Source organism: Cynocephalus volans, chromosome X, assembly GCF_027409185.1.
Source record: "Cynocephalus volans isolate mCynVol1 chromosome X, mCynVol1.pri, whole genome shotgun sequence".
In the NCBI taxonomy this organism is placed as follows: Eukaryota; Metazoa; Chordata; class Mammalia; order Dermoptera; family Cynocephalidae; genus Cynocephalus; species Cynocephalus volans.
Genome location: NC_084478.1, coordinates 131,997,462 through 132,014,496, shown reverse-complemented (window position 1 = coordinate 132,014,496; position 17,035 = coordinate 131,997,462). Strand labels below are relative to the sequence as shown.

General features: G+C 41.4%; 2 protein-coding genes across 3 annotated transcripts in view; both read left to right on the top strand.

Moving 5' to 3' along the window:
* The window catches only part of SEPTIN6 (septin 6), a 62,188-nt gene extending 61,084 nt beyond the window's left edge, over positions 1-1,104 (top strand). For both annotated transcript variants that reach the window (XM_063083193.1, XM_063083191.1), the window contains one exon: positions 91-1,104. In XM_063083193.1, the coding sequence (XP_062939263.1) occupies positions 91-100 (10 nt within the window). In that variant the 3' untranslated portion in view covers positions 101-1,104. The remainder of the gene's footprint in view (positions 1-90) is intronic.
* Positions 1,105-4,566: 3,462 nt separating this feature from the next.
* On the top strand, positions 4,567-16,890 carry NKRF (NFKB repressing factor). The gene is made up of 3 exons (XM_063083858.1): positions 4,567-5,173; positions 13,729-13,859; positions 14,867-16,890. The coding sequence occupies exons 1-3, from the start codon at positions 4,908-4,910 to the stop codon at positions 16,822-16,824; spliced, it is 2,355 nt and encodes a 784-aa protein (XP_062939928.1). The 5' UTR covers positions 4,567-4,907; the 3' UTR covers positions 16,825-16,890.
* The last annotated feature ends 145 nt before the right edge of the window (positions 16,891-17,035 follow it).

The following is a 17,035-nucleotide window of genomic DNA, read 5'->3' as shown; positions in this document are numbered from 1 at the left end:
ACTGGCCACTCCCCTCCCCCTGTCTTACTTTGAATGGCCTTTTCTTTGGCTAATTTCATGTTTTCTTTCTCTTTCTCTCTCCCTCTCCAGCTTTTTTTAATCTTGTCTTCAGCAGCTGCACTAAGTATAAAGGAGAAGACTGCCATTATAGAAGAGTTAGGGCTCCATATTGTCTCAAACCAGAAATCACCCAATTCTCCCTCCCCTCAAACTGCGTGCACACACACACTTTCCCCCCCCCCCCCCACTCAACAAGTGTTCATGTGTACCTGTGTCCAGGCAAGAAGCTCTCCTGACTTACATGGTATTTTAAATGGAAGTGTCTTGTCCTAAACTAACAAGGCAGGAAAAGAACCGTCAGAACTGGAAAATGGACCAAATGTAACCTCAGAGAGACAACTACAGGACCACTCACCCAAGTGTAAGTGATTGGGGCAGGAGACCTCATCTGTGGCTGTGGAAGTACCATTCACAAGTTTTTGGTTGAGTTTTAAGTTTTTAAACAATTATGTGGTTCAATTGGTTGACTGTCCACGGCCACTATTAAACATTTCTGAATATGGAAGAGAAAGTCAAGTGACATTTGTATCTTCTTCAGCATTCACAGACCTTCTGCAGACTCCAGCAATGGGGAAAAATGGATCCACTATCTAACACTCAGGTGAAGGGAGAGAAGAGAGGGGGTTTAAGCTTAGTGAGAACAAAATTTCTCCATTCAGTCTTCCAAGGCCAGTTGGGGTTTTGAGGGAAGATTTTGCTCAACCTGGGAGCTGGAGGGAGAGCTTTGATGTTGATACATCTGCCTTGAACTCATTAACATACATCAAAATACCATGTAAGTGTGCTTGTTCCCATATATCCCTACCACCATCACCCCCATTCTGCTGTCCAGTGTCTCTTGAGAGAGCCTCTTTGCATGTTTTCCAGAATCTGTGTTTGTTTTTCCTTTCTTCTCCTTTGTTCTTTTTGCTCAAAGGTGTGACCAGTCACTGCCCTTCTGGGGCTTTCATTCTCCAAGAGAAACATCCCAGAACCAGCACTGTTTAGCTTGATACCTTTCTAATGTCCATGTCAATTTTCAATAAAATTCAGAGAAATGCTAAATGGCTGTGTGATCTGGTCCTAAATCATTAGGTGATGTGGCCCACCATGGTTTGCCTTAGGAGGAATGGGGGGGGGGGCTGCCTCCCAAGTGGGTGATTTGAGGGGCTCAGAGAAGTACCACCAGCCCATGAAATCTTGCTAGGTAGGAGCCCTTTCCTCTATCTGGGCCTGAAATTCCCGGCAGGGCGGGGTGGGGGTGGACAGGAAGTTCTCTGCCTTTCCTTTATTGGCATGGATTTAACTGATCAGTTGAGCGAATTACTAGGATAATAGATGGAGAAAGTGGAGCACCAGACCCTACAGAACAAGATTCAGGTGAGTTTTAATTCTGGAAAGAAAAACAACTCTGCGTTGCGTGCCTTCTCTAGTTTAATCCTGTGCTGTGAGTGTCCCCCAAATTCATGGATGACTGTTCTTTATGACTCAAAAAGCTTTCTATAGATACCAAGTAGTATTTTGTGTCCTGGGTCTGCTGGAGAGGGAAGCCTCCCATCCCCCCAAGCATTAAAGTGGGCAACAGGGAGAGTGGTCAGTTTTCAGAATTCTGGTTGCAGGTGAGGTAGGGTTTCCTTTCCTCAGCTTCGTTTCCCTAATGGCCAGATGCTGAAGACAGGACAAGTAGTGGGCATCCTGTATGTACGGAGGCCTGCAGGCCTCTGAACCGGTAACAGAGCCTGCTTCTGCGCAGCTCGCACACTAGGGGGCAGCCAAGTGAGACAGTGCTGGCCTGTGATGTCTCAGAGTGGAGGCAGGCACTGGGGTGTGGAAAAATATTAGCTCTGGGGGTAGACTTGCTAGCTTTATGCTCTGGGGCAAGTTGTGTTAAAAACTTCTCTAGAAAAGGAGAATATCAGTGACTCCTTTGCAGGGTCATTGTGAAAGCTACATGAGCTAGTGAAAATTAAAGACATGGGTGTTCAATAAATGGGATCCCTTACTAAGGATGGAGTTTTCCCTGTACTAGAAAGTATTCACCGTAGGGTCCTCTAATCCAGAGTTTCCTCAACTACAGCACTATAGACATTTGGGGCCAGATAATTCTTCATTATGTGGGCTGTCCTGTGCATTGTAGAATATTTAGTAGCATCCCTGGCTTCTACCTGTTAGAAGTCATTAGCAACCCCCCTCCCACCTCCTCCCCCAATTGTGACAACCAAAAATGTTTTCAGAAACTACCAAACATCCCCTGGAGGGCAAAATCGCTCCATGTTGAGAACCATTGCTCTAGACCAGGGGTCAGCAAACTTTTTCTGTAAAGGGCCAGCTGGTAAATAGCTCAGGCTTTGCAGGCCATGTGATTTCTGCAACTATTCAACTGTTACTGTAGCACAGTGTATTAGTTACAATGCTAACTTTGAGGAATGTTGTCAGCTTAGGTTGTCTTAAGCTGGAACTATTCAACTGTTACTGTAACACAGTGTATTAGTTACAATGCTAACTTTGATGAATATTGTCAGCTTAGGTTGTCTTAGTCCATTCGTGCTGATACAAAATATCTAAAACTGGGTAACTTACAAAGAATAGAAATTTATCTCTTATAGAGTTCTGGAGGCTGGAAATCCAAGATCAAGGCACTGGCAGTTTCAGTTGTCTGGTGAGGGCTGCTGTCTGCTTCCAAGATGGTACCTTGTTGCTGTATCATCCAGAGGGGAGGCATTTAACGCTATGACCCCACATGGTGGAAGGCAGAACAGCAAGTGACCGAATGTGTTAAGCCTCTTCTAAGAGCCTTAATCTCATTCAGGAGGGAGGAGCCCTCACAAACTAATCACCTCTCGAAGGCCTCACCTCTTAATACCATCACATTGGCCATTAAGTTTCAACACCTGAATTTTGGAAGGGAGACATTCAAATCATAGCAGGCTGAAATTAATCCAACTAGAAAACAAATCAGCTTAGATTGTAGGCTCCAAGAAAATGAATTTCACTAGGTTGGAACAATGGGAAGAGCCTTCATTCATTCATTCATTCAATTCAACAAATATCTATGGAGTACGTACAATAGCCAGGTGTAGGTGCTAACAGCAAGACAGATGAGTTCCCTGCTCTCACGAACTGACATTCTACTGGTGGTGGTGGAAGACAGTCAAACTTTTTTTTAAAAAAGTTCAAAAGGTGATACATGGCTGTAAAGAAAATAAACAGGACAATGCAATGGCAAATGACTGGAGAACAGTGGATGAGGAATAAGGTGACCTAAATTGCCAAGAACTATTTCTTTGGCCTTCAGCAAGTCACTTCACCTCTTTGGGCTTTTTCTTACTCATACAATGATGACTTGAATTTATGGTCTCCAAGCTTCCTTTCTAGTATCACATTCTTTGATTTAATGGTACAAAGACTGTCATTACTTCAATAAACATGGATGACTACCATAGAAAGAGATAGACATGGAAATAATAATTATGAAACTGTGAAAAGTGCTGTTATCTTCTGCTCTTCGCAGTTCAGTACACCCCTACACATAAGAAGTGTCATACATTTAGAAATATATCACTAAAGAGTTAAACAGAGTAATGAGTCAAAGTCACCTCACCCAGTCTTCCTACTTGTGCAGGACTATTTCTGCCCAGCAAAATTATAACCAATTCCAGGACAACTGAGAAAACTTTTTTGTTGTTTTTTTGTATCCGTACTATATTGAGTACACAGTAGGTGTTGTGTAAATTCCCGCTGACAGACATTCATTGATTAACTACTTTTGTGGCACAGGTTGGCAGAGTGATTTATCCGTTTGCTGCTGCGCAGCTTTTAACCCTCATCTTTGGGTCCCTTTTGTATTTTGTACGTTTTAAATTGATACATGAGATAAAGAATTATTTGCAATCGTGATTGGAACTGTGTAAACACGTATTGTAGGCAGCTGGAATGGCGTACGGATGACAAAGTGGTTGAGTTGAGAAGTGGCGCTGTGGATGATTTTCTTTGCAAGTGTTTTGTTTTTACTACATTTCCACAATAAAACTACCACGCTAATAATGCACGACGCAGAGCTTTTCAAGTTATCCTCTGAAGAAAAGGCGTCTGAGAGAGCTGACACTTTCTTTAAAAGGTGTAAAACTCATCCCAAAAGTAAATCCCTTCCAAAGGACATGGTCTCACTGTCGCACTGCTCGGAAATCCACGGAAAAGCATCAGACTAGCAGCTGTCACAACAATCACCTTAGGGCACCTTCCAGGGATTTAACGGAACCACGCTCTCGAACCTCAGAGAACCCTCTTAGATTCTCTTTCCGTGGTCCCCGCCCTCCGCTTGTCACCACAGTGCGTCAAAGGCCCGTAGTCGTCGTAGGAGGGAAAAAAGCACGTCGCGCGAGATTCTGCGACGGGATTTCGAAGTTAGGGAATAGCCGTGGTGCATGCGCGCTGGCCTCACAACCTCGGGGCGGCACGCGGGGAGGTAGGCTAGAGCCCAGAGGAGGGGGAGCAGCGCGTGCTGCTGTCTTTTTTTCTCGTCGTCTCCGCGCAGTGCGCGGGTCTGCGGGTCCGTGGAAGTGCGGAGCGTGGGGCCTGGCTCGGCCTCCCCGGCGCGCGAGTGAGTGCGGCGGAAGCCCTCCTGCTTCTCCTCGAGTTGGAGGAGTGCAGCAGGCGTGCGCCCCGGCGTCGGGACGTGAGCTTGTGCTCCCGGTTTCTTTTGAACGTCGCCCCCACGCACACACGCCGATCCCCTGAGAGTTGGTCTTCGCGCCTCAGCGCGCCCCTCCTCACCCGGCCCCTCCCACTGACCCCCGTTCTCGCTGACTCGCTCGCTCGCGGCCGGCAGTCGGCTTCGTCCCTGGGGTCCCTGCCTGGGGGCGGAGAAGATGGCTGGAGGACGTCTACTGTTGGGGGGCGACTTCCTGTCGCCGCCGCCGCTGCCCCCCCTGCCGCCGCCGCCGCTGCCGCCCCTCCCGCCGCCCCCGCCCGAGCCAGTGCTGGAGCAGTGGCGCTATAGCCACGAAAGTGACTGGCAGTGGGCTCTGCGGCGCAGCTTCATCTGTCGGCACCTGCACAGCTATCCCGGGGCTGCCCTCGACCAGCTCCTCGCGCTCTCCGCTGCCTGGACCAACCACGTCTTCCTGGGCTGCAGGTGAGAAAGGTGTGGAGGTCGGGTTGGGGACAGGTGAGAGATCGGTGGTGGAGGTCGGGTTAGGGACGAGGGTGAGGGATCCGTGATGGAGGTCCTGTTAGGGACGGCGGTGGAGGGATCACTGATGGTGGTCGGGATAGGGACAGGGGCGGGATGCGAAGGATGGCTTGGAGGCTGGAGATTTGGAGGTGCTGAAGGACACCAGAGGCTCCACTATTGCCCTGGGGGTTAGGGTGGCCGACAGTGGTGGCAGGGGATGACATAACAGGTAGGAGGATGCAGAAATCGCGGGAGCGGCCCGTCCAGGACCAGGGATGGAGATATAGCAGCGCTTGGAAGAGGATTATTGAGAGGTGGCATTTGCTGTGGGTGATGGTATTGGGGGTCATGGGAAATGATGAATAGCAGAAACTCGGACCTGCGTAGGGCCTTCCAAGGATGCGGTATCCGCAGAGAATATTCGACAGTCGGGGCTGCGGGGGGAAAGGGAGGGGACCCCGCGGTTCTAATCCTAGTATTCTATCGTCTGTCTTCTTCCATCCCCATTAAATGAAACACCCCCCTCTACTCGCAGCCCCCCAGCTGGGTCTTACTGTCTTCTGGGGAAGCGGTATGTATCGGGTCCCTGAGCCGCAGCGTCAGCCTTCCTTGTAGATTTGCGCATAATGTGTCTGGATTCAAACAAAGAAATGGATATATCTATTGTTTGTAAAAAATGGATTGCTCTCTTTTTACCTTAAGTGGGATAAAAGAAGGACTAACATTTGGCCTCTCAGTGAGGTTTTAGGGAGGGTGTGTGTGTGTGTGTGTGTGTGTTTTCCCCTTTTCTTAGAACCTGGTGACGTTCTTAACAGGCCTCTTTGAAAGCTCTTTGCATTCAGTAGAGACTGCGGTGTGGTTTCAACGCAGTTTTTTTGTGTGTTTGTTTTTTGTTTTGGGGGGGGGTTTGAGCAGGCTACTTGGACCTCCATCCTTCAGAACCCCCAAATCATTCTTTTGATAGACTGGGAAGTTTCTTTTTTGGACATTCTTGCCTCACAGTCAATTTTTTATTAAAAAGGATGAGAAATTCTGGAAAATGATTAGATCAAATTCAGCCAATTCAGTTCCAGGAATGACTGTAACAGATGTAGAAAAATAGTATTGTCCACTCCTACCCTTAATTGTTGAACATGGCATCCACTGTGATACTTTGCTCTTGTCACAGAAATTTATTTTTTCCCATGTTCTTTAGGTTAGCATAATTTCTATCTCCAGAGATGATTATTTCACAGGAGGAACTGGTTACAAGAGAAGAAGAGAAACCTTAGTAATTAGTCAAGTCAGATAAATCTAGTTGACTTTTGCCTAACAATGTTGTGCTTGAGTTGAAAAGGTACCTTTATCCTATAATTATGTCTTCTATCACAAAAAGCCATGCGGAATATGAATCCTAAAAAACATCTTAAATGGGAGAGAATAACCATCTTTTGTGTCTATATATCTTACCTTCCCCCCTAGAATGTAAGCTCCTTTGGGGGAAAGGCTTTTGCTTTCTTGTTCACACCTTTATGCTCAGTGCCTAAAAGGATGCCAGCTGCATAATAAATATAAGGATGCTCAATAAATGTGTGTGGAGTGAATGGATGTATACAGCTTTATAGTGTACAACACATCTTCAATATTTGTGATCTCATTTAATACAACAGCCTTGGGGAATAGGTGGTGTCTCATTTTTACAGCTAAATCAGTGGAGGCTATGAAGTTAAGTGATTTGTCCAGGGTCCCACAGTTGGGGCTAGGATCCAGGTCTTCTCATGTCCCATCTGATGCTCTTTCAACTGAGACACAGCTGCCATATTTGGGAAGGATGGACCAGGAGGGAAAGCAAGAAATTGACAGAAGCCACATCACTATATATCATGATTTCTTTCCAAGAATAGCAGCCTTGTACATAACCAGGACATTAAAAACAAAAATTAGACCAATAATATTTGGTGTTAAAAGCTCAAGCAGGGTGTTTTGTATGTGCACCTATAGTCATCACGTTACGTTGTAGCTAAGTCAATTCAGTCAATCCAATAATTGCCATAACATTATCAATAGCTTAACTGAAAAGTAATGTTTGCATTATATCTGATAACTTAGATAAGGGAGAAAAGAAAGGGCCAATAAAAAATCTTGGAAGCTAGGGACCAAGTGCAGTCTTCCACTTTAGGCAGGCTTTATGCTAGCTCTCGTCTTCAGGCAGGTAAATTCTATATTCCAGTGCTTGTTGATTTTGGCAGAACTCTTGTTTTCTGTGACAGAATACTCTTCTCTCAAGTGAACTACAGAATACATGGGAAAATAGCCCTTTCTAAACTTAAATTGTTAATTTGTTGTTCAAGGTTCATCACGTGACTTTTAGAATAGGTTTGAACAGTAGCAATGTGGAAACTCTTTGCACTTTTTTTCCTCTGCCAGGGTTCTTTGTGTTCCATATTTACTGCGGGCTGAAATAAACTCCTAGGTCAAGGATATCTTTGAAAATTCCTTGATAACAGGACCAAGCCAGGAGGAGCTCAGTTGTGCAGGGAGGCAGAGCATACTGTGTTCCTTTTGGTGATAGTGGTGATTCCCACAGAACAAGTTTGACTATCTTCTTGACTGGTAACTGTGCTTCTCAAACTTAAGTATGCCTCAGAATCACCTGTTAGGCTTGTTAACACAGCTTGCTGGCTCCCACTCCTGGAGTTTCTGATTCAGGAGGTCTGAAGTGAGGCTCCAGAATTTGCATTTCTAACGTTCCCAGGTGATGCTGCTGCTGCTGATCCAGGGACTACACTCTGAGAACCACTACTTCATAGGATAAACTAAAGCATATTTTTCAGTCTCTTTTAATCATTTTTCCCCTCATTGTCCAGGCAACCCAAGAAACTGAAATAACCAGAATTTTTTCTCTTCACTTTGTCTGTTTCATAAAAGTAAACAATCTATCATGAATTTTTTTCTGCAATTTGTAAGATGTGTCTTGTGGCTAATGAAAAATTAGTAGTTGTCTAATCAACTGTATCTAGAACTTAATTGTTCATATAAGTGCCTAAAGAACTGTGTGATTTTTACTTTAAAAATTATAGATAGTATATATATAAATATATATGTACATATATTTAATAAGGCAGAATGTTTGGTTAACTGAAGCGTTCATTTTTCCAGTCATCCTGGTCAATAGGATTAGAAGCAGAATCCTGGCCTATTCATCTTTGGTGAGACATTAATTAATAGAGAAAATGTATCTTAAAATGAAACCAACTTTGCCTCCTTGATTATTTGTCTGTTTTCTTCCTGGTTGATATGAGACGGGTATTTGGAAGGTGGATGCCATCTGGACTCATGTTGTGAAACTAACTTTGGACGAAGTAGGTAGAGTGCATAAGTTACCAGCTCATTAAGTGGGAGTGGGAGCTTTTGAAAGATTTATCAGTAATCTGGTTGTATGTTATTTACTTACGATATTAGGAGTCTTATGAATAAATTTGATTAAATAACTTTATGCTTGGAATCACTAAAAATTGCTTAATTTTCAAACCTCAGCTTTATTTAGTAGAGCAGTTTAATATTTTTTTTAATTTTGTAAGCATCTATTACTAAATATTTATTAAATTTTAGGTGCCATTGTATGTTATAATGGTCTATGTTCTTCTTGTAGGTATGGACCTGTCTTGTGTCCAAGAATGTAAGATTCATGAAGACCTGTTTTTGTCCATTAGAAATCATCTTTTTATATGCTAGACATGGTGGGACAGTTGAATAGCATCCTAGTTTCCAGAAGCTACTTTTGAGAAACATAAGACCTGTTAGGATTCTTTGGTTTTCTTTTTTAAGCATTTACAATCAAATAGGTAACTTAACAGACTTAAACGTATAATATGCATGCATCTTAAAATTACCGTATTAGACTTGCCTTAATGATACTTTATGTTTTATTCCATAATATAGAATACTATATAGCCACTAAAACTCACCCGGTAATGTGGAGAAAAAGCTTATGAGAGAGTAAATTAAGAACAAAAAACCTCACCAGATTGCAAATCGACATAGATGATCTGATAGTGATTTGGTGGGGGAGGGGAGTATAGAAAATATAGAAAAAGGAATAAAAAACAAACCCCAAAATGAAGTTGTCAGTGGTTGGGATTGTAGGTGCTTTTCTTGGTGGATTTTCTTAAATTTCTGGAGTTAAAGGTGTTACTTTTAAATACACTATGAAAAAAATATGCTATGAAAAACTGAGTAATGAAAGCTTTACTGCCTTGGCTTATTTCAAATGTAGCCTCTCTGGATAATTTTAGAAATAGGAATGAAATCCTAGAGGTCTTTTCATTATAGACTCCAGGTTAATATTTTCATTGTTCTTTGAATAGTCAGGTGTTAGGTACTATATGGTCTTCTCCATCATTATTCAAGCTGGTTGGGCTTCTTTGGCGTAATGACTTCCTAATAAAGGAAGAGAATCTGACTGTCGGCAACCTACGTAAAGGTTTATTTTTATAGCCTATGGGCAATGTTGAATTTTGTGGCAGATATATAAATGGGGAACAGTAAGTAGGTATAATTACTAATGCTGGGAGAAACCTGAGAGAAAAGTGTGTGTGAGTGGAGTGAGCCTCTAAGCGTATCATTCATGCACACCATATGACACACGTGCCATTTGCAGTTGTGCGTCACACTTGGAATCAGCCTCTAATTAAAGGTCTGGAGAATTTTGACTGGAATTCAAGGTGAGTGGCTTGGAAGTAGTACCAATTTTGGTAGCAAATGTAGGATTACAGTTTGATTTGTATACTTCATCTCATTTTCATAGCCTATTTTCATCTCATACCTTGGAAATTGGACGCCCAAATCTGAATGGAAGTGATATATAGGATGTGTGATGTTGTAGACTATGCTTTCTGATGTTCAGATAAGAGTAAATAAAAATAAAATAACTCTTGGTATTTAAATACTGGTGTCAGCGGCAGCAGCAGCAGCAGCAGTTTTAAGTAGGAAGTACAGGTTACAACTGAGCCAGTTTCCAGTAATGTGTCAGGGAGGGCCACTGTGTCTTGACTTCTGCTTTGCAAGGAAAGATGTTTGATAGGTATGGAACCTATTGTGTCCAAAGTGGAAAATGTTACCCTCTTCCAAGTTCAGAACCGATTCATGTAAAGGTGTGATGGTTACTCATTTTCAGAACTTTCTTCCCAGATGCCACCAGGAATCTCTTTTTTGGTTATAGGTTGGGAAAGGCTCTGAAGGTAGGAAGGGTGTGCAGGTACTCACGATAACAATAACTTCACTTGAGTCCATGTCTTGGTTTCTCTGCAGTAAAATGATATTCTGTCAAGCAACCAATCTATGTCATAAGGAGCCATTTTTCTTTTTTTTTTTTTTTTCTGACTGGTAAGGGGATCGCAACCCTCGGCACGGTGTGGTCTCTGCACCACGCCCAGCCAGTGAGCGCACCAGCCATCCCTATATACGATCCAAACCCACAGCCTCAGCACTACCAGCGCTGCACTCTCCTGAGTGAGCCACAGGGCCGGCCCAGGAGCCATTTTTCAAATTGTATATTTTAAAGCTTTTGGTTATGGAAAATTTCAAACCACACAAAAGTAGAGAAGAATTTAATGAACCCCCATGTACCCACCACTCACAATTATCAACAGTCTGTCATGCTACCTTTCTTATTTCCTCTATTCTGCCCCCAGTTTTTTGTAGTGGATAGTCTGGTGTATATTAAAGAAAATCCTGACATCATCATTTCACCTGTGAATACTTCATTATGTATCTGTATCATAGGAATTTTTAAAAATAGGGTCACAATACCATTATTCATACTCAACGCAATTAACAGTAATTTCTTAAAATCATCCAGTGCCTAGTTTGATTTGTAATTCAAACAAGGTCCACACAGTGTATTTGTCTGTGTCCTTTAACCTATAACCAGTTCCTCCTCTCCTTTTATTTTTATACTATTTATTTGATGAAGAAAATGGATTGTCACATAGTGTTCCCTCATTCTGGGTTTGGCTGCTTATAGCTTTGTGGTGGTGGTTAACGTGTTTCTGGGAGTTAGGCACTTGATTAGGTTCAGGTTTAATTATTTGGAGGGTAATTATACTTTATAGATAGTGCTGTATATGTCCCATTGTATCAGGGGGCACATGTTTGGTTGTCCTACCTTTAGTGATATTAAGATGATAAAGTCCCCCATCAACTTTACTTTTTAATGGAAATTTTTATTGATATAATTGTAGATTCACATGCAGTTGTAAGAAATAATACAGATACTACCCAGTACTCTTTATCCAGTTTCTCCCAATGGTAATATTTTGCAAAATTATTATATAATATCACCACTAAGATAATGACATTGTTACAACCCACTGATCTTACTCAGATTCCCTTGGTTTGACTAGTATGTGTGTGTTTTCACTTTTATACAATTTACTGCATGTGTAGGTTTGTGTATCCACCACTAGTCAAGATATTGAACAGTTCTAGTACCACAAGGATCCCTCATTTTGTCCTTTTATAACCACATCCATCTCCCTTCCACTCATACATAATGTTGCGTGTGTCAATACTTTGTTCCTTCATGCTGTTGAGTAGTGTTCCATGCTGTGTGTGTACCAGAGTTTAACCAATCACCTGTTGAAGAACATCTGAGCTGATTGCAGTTTGGGGCTGTTAACAAATAAAGCTACTATGGACATTCATGTACAGGTTTTTGTGTGAACATAAGTTTTTGTTTCTTTGGGATAAATGTCCAAGAGTGCAGTTGCTGGATAGTGTGGTAATTGATGTTTAATTTTATAAGAAACTGCCAAACTGTTTTCCAGACTGACTATACCGTTTTACATTCCCACCAGCAATGTCTGAGTGATGCAATTTCTCTACATCCTTGCCAGCATTTGGTGTTGTCACTATTTTTTATTTGGCCATTCTGATAGGTGTGTAGTGATATATTGTTGTGATTTTAAATTGCATTTCTCTGGTGGCTAGTGATGTTGAACATCTTTTCATGTGCTTATTTGCAATCTGTCTATCCTCTTTAGTGAAACATTCTGTTCATGTCTTTTGTTCATTTTTCTTTCTTTTTTTTCTTTTTTTTTCTTTTTTTTACTGTTTTGAAGTCTTTATACTAGATATTTGTCTTTTGTCAAATGTGTGGTTTGCAAATATTTTCTCCTAGTCTGTAGCTTGTCTTCTTATCATCTTCACAGGGTCTTTCAGGAGCAAAAGCCTAAATTTTTGATGAGGTCCATTTTATCACTATTTCCTTTTATGGATCATGCTTTTGGTGTCAAGTCTGAGAACTCTTTACCTCGCCCTATCCTAAAGATTTTCTCCTGTTTTTTTTTTTTTTTTTTTTTTTGAATAAAAGTTTCCTAGTTCGACATTTAAGTCTGTGCTGCAGTTTTAGTTAATTTTTGTATAAGGTGTGAGTTTAGGTTGTGGTTTTTTGTTTGTTTTGGTTTTTGCCTATGGATGCCCACTAGCTCCAGCACCGCTCGTTGAGAGGGCTGTTCTTCCTCCATTGAATTGCTTTACACCTTTGTCAACAATCAGTTGAGAATATTTGTGTGGGTCTATTTCTGGGTTCTCCTCCATCAACTTTTCACCTGATAGGTTTAGCAGCCATTGATATCATTTATTGTTTTATTATGGGTTGCAAAATGGTAGTAGCCTATCATTCCTTCATTCATTAGTTGGATTGCTTCTGTAAAAGAGATTTTCCTCGTCAACTCTTTGGTTGCTCTGAGGTAAAGATTGTATGGGAAAATGCAGGGTAAATGCTTGCTTTCTTCCTTTAGTATTTACCTGTTTGCAGATTAATGACTTGATTTTCTCCATCCTCCAATGGTGACCAATAATGAGTTTGTAAGTAGCATTATGAACTAATGGATTTTCAACATACCTGATGTGTTTCAACCCATTGCAGTTATTGTTCTTATTGATGCTGAAGTTGTCTCACTTTGCCTGTAGGAATCTATTCAAATTGGCTTCTGAGTCCATTTGACATAACCCCTGTGGTCTTTGGTAGCGTCCTTGTTTCTAGGTGCAAGAATTCTCAGGCTCATCTTAGACATTTCCTGCCCTAGACTTGTAGTCGGCCATTTCTCTAAGGACCCTGATTCCTTTACATGAGAAATGATAGAGACCACAATCTAGCTGTCAACAACCCAGCAGCTCTTCTTAGTACTTCTATTATGTCAATATAATTATTTACATATAATTTACATATATGACAAGGAAAAATCATGAGTTTATACTAATAATTTCAATTCAAATTAAAGATAAGGTCTTTACTAAAATTTCTTGATTTTTATATTTGTATTTCTTATGCTGAAAAATCTTGATTCCCGATGAGTAACATAATTACTCATTTGATAGGTGAACATTATAGGACTGATTCTTCAGTTTTATAGCCAAGACACCCTGTTGATAAAGTCCTACAGGAATAATTATAAGACTGGCTCATTTAGAAGCTTTTTTAAAAAAACTACATCCTTACCTGTTTTAACTGTACGTTATATTAACTTAAATAGGTACAGCCCACGCTTGATGGAAAAAATTCTCCAAATGGCTGAAGGTATTGATATTGGGGAGATGCCTTCATACGATCTGTTGCTGTCCAAACCTTCCAAAGGTCAAAAACGCCACCTCTCAACATGTGACGGTGAGTATGCTTGTTTCTGGAAGGTGGGATTTGAAGAAACAACATAGCTTTTTTTTTTTAATGATAGGAGTGCGGTATATGATCTTAAATAACATTGGTAACATTGGTTCTTACACATAGATAAGAGTTTTAACTTTTAGTTATGTACAATTATTTTTGAGGATGCTAAATAGAACTGAACACTAAGAATACTGAAGTCATGCTATAATGCTGTTATTGAAGTCTATGCCATAGAACCTCCCTCTAACTAGAACAACCTTATACTGTGATCATTTGAGCATTTAAGTAACTAAATCCTCTTGGATGGGTCCAGGATGGACCAGTTTTCTACTGAGCATTGTTATAGGGAGGAGGCTGTAGTGTCTATTACAGCCTCAACAGAGAGTTCTTCCATAGCTTTAAGTTTGGTAGCACCCCATAAATCATTAGCTTCCAACTGAATAGGTTAAGAAGTAAGGTTTTGAAGTTAAAAACTTTTGGAATCTTTGGATAATTTTTCTCTATGATTTTTACTTACAACTTTGTAAAGTACCATCACAGTCACCCACCTCTGATACAAAAGAGAAAGGCTTTGTAAATGCCTCTAGTCATCATCTCTGTTGCATTAGAGCCATCTGTTCCATTTGCAATCCTTAAATGAGCATTTTTCAGCACAGGAGGTGTGACTTTCCAGTACACTTCACCTTCCAGTACAGGTGAAGACTATGCTTCACCTGTGCTTTAGCTCATTCGATGCAGAAGCATCGACCAGTCATGCGTGGTAGTGACCTGCATACTTGATTCAAGAGTTTTCCCTTACATGTGGAAGGACAGGGAGCTTCCCTCCTTATGCTGGAGTCTTACATTGCCATTTGAGTCTCTTCACCAAATGACCTGAAGTTTTTGTGATGGGAAGTTTCTTGTACCAACAATGCAGCTTGCAAATAATATTGTTGGTACTGTTTTCCTGCTTGGTTCTTTTGAAATATTCCCATTTTAATAAATTGTAAATTTCACTCATTCTATAGGTCAAAATCCTCCTAAAAAGCAAGCCGGTTCCAAATTCCATGCGAGACCTCGTTTTGAGCCTGTACATTTTGTAGCTAGTAGTTCAAAAGATGAAAGACAGGAAGATCCTTATGGCCCTCAAACAAAAGAGGTAAATGAACAAACACATTTTGCTGGCATGCCGAGAGACGTCTACCAAGATTATACTCAAGACTCTTTCAGTATACAAGATGGCAATTCTCAGTATTGTGATTCATCAGGATTTATTTTCACAAAAGACCAGCCTGTAACAGCCAACATGTATTTTGACAGTGGGAACCCTGCCCCAAGCAGCACATCACAGCAGGCAAACTCTCAGTCAGCTCCTGAGCCTTCGCCATCGCAGACATTTCCTGAGTCAGTGGTAGCTGAGAAGCAGTATTTCATTGAAAAATTAACAGCAACTATTTGGAAGAACCTTTCTAATCCAGAGATGACTTCTGGATCTGATAAAATCAATTATACATATATGTTAACTCGTTGTATTCAGGCATGTAAGACAAATCCTGAGTATATTTATGCTCCTTTAAAAGAAATCCCTCCTGCTGACATCCCCAAAAATAAAAAACTTCTAACAGATGGTTATGCTTGTGAAGTTAGATGCCAAAATATCTACTTGACTACAGGTTATGCTGGCAGCAAGAATGGGTCCAGGGATCGAGCTACTGAGCTAGCTGTAAAACTCTTGCAGAAACGTATTGAAGTTAGAGTTGTCCGGCGGAAATTCAAGCACACATTTGGAGAGGACCTTGTGGTGTGTCAGATTGGCATGCCTTCATATGAATTTCCTCCAGCTCTGAAACCACCAGAAAACATGGTGGTGCTGGGTAAAGATGCTTCTGGGCAGCCAATTTTAAATGCTTCTGCCAAACACTGGACCAATTTTATCATTACAGAAAATGCAAATGATGCAATTGGTATACTTAACAATTCTGCTTCATTCAACAAAATGTCAGTTGAGTACAAATATGAGATGATGCCAAATCGCACGTGGCGTTGTCGAGTGTTTTTGCAAGATCACTGCTTGGCTGAAGGTTATGGAACCAAGAAAACAAGTAAACATGCAGCTGCTGATGAGGCTTTGAAAATTCTTCAAAAAACACAACCCACTTACCCATCCGTCAAAAGTTCACAGTGCCATACAGGTTCTTCACCCAGAGGATCTGGAAAGAAGAAAGATATAAAGGATCTTGTAGTTTATGAGAATTCTTCCAATCCTGTGTGCACACTGAATGACACAGCTCAGTTTAACCGAATGACAGTCGAATACGTCTATGAAAGGATGACAGGCCTTCGCTGGAAATGCAAGGTGATTCTAGAGAGTGAAGTAATTGCAGAAGCAGTTGGGGTAAAGAAAACTGTCAAATACGAAGCTGCTGGGGAAGCTGTGAAAACCCTCAAAAAGACCCAACCGACTGTCATTAACAACTTGAAGAAAGGAGCTATTGAAGATGTGATCTCAAGAAATGAAATTCAGGGCCGCTCAGCAGAGGAAGCTTACAAACAACAAATCAAAGAAGATAACATAGGGAATCAGCTGCTGAGAAAGATGGGGTGGACGGGTGGTGGTTTAGGTAAATCTGGAGAGGGTATACGGGAGCCTATCTCGGTCAAAGAGCAGCATAAGCGGGAAGGGCTTGGTCTTGATGTTGAGAGGGTGAATAAAATTGCCAAGAGAGATATTGAACAGATCATCAGAAACTATGCCCGCTCTGAGAGCCACACAGATTTGACTTTCTCTAGAGAGCTGACTAATGACGAACGGAAGCAAATACACCAGATTGCCCAGAAGTATGGTCTTAAGAGTAAGTCTCATGGGGTGGGCCATGATAGGTACCTGGTGGTAGGCAGAAAAAGACGGAAGGAAGACCTACTAGATCAGCTCAAACAGGAAGGCCAAGTGGGGCATTATGAGCTTGTTATGCCTCAAGCAAATTGAGATCTTACTAATTTATTTTGTAAATGCCTAATGAGGCAGATTAAATAAATAAATGAATTAAATAAATGCTACATGTTCTGGTTGCAGAGTATATTCTTAAAATGTTTCACCTTGTTCATTTCATATAGTGCTTTATTAGATATTGGAACCTGAAGAATTCTGTCCACTTGTATTAGCTTAATCCAGCAGATGATATTGTGCAGTTACTGTT

What these genes read in the sequence shown, in the direction of transcription:
- NKRF (XM_063083858.1), top strand. Translation starts at nt 4,908, where the DNA reads ATGGCTGGAGGACGTCTACTGTTGGGGGGCGACTTCCTGTCGCCGCCG. An exon ending in CACGTCTTCCTGGGCTGCAG is followed by an intron (nt 5,174 to 13,728) that starts GTGAGAAAGGTG and finishes TAACTTAAATAG; the next exon opens with GTACAGCCCACGCTTGATGG. An exon ending in CCACCTCTCAACATGTGACG is followed by an intron (nt 13,860 to 14,866) that starts GTGAGTATGCTT and finishes CTCATTCTATAG; the next exon opens with GTCAAAATCCTCCTAAAAAG.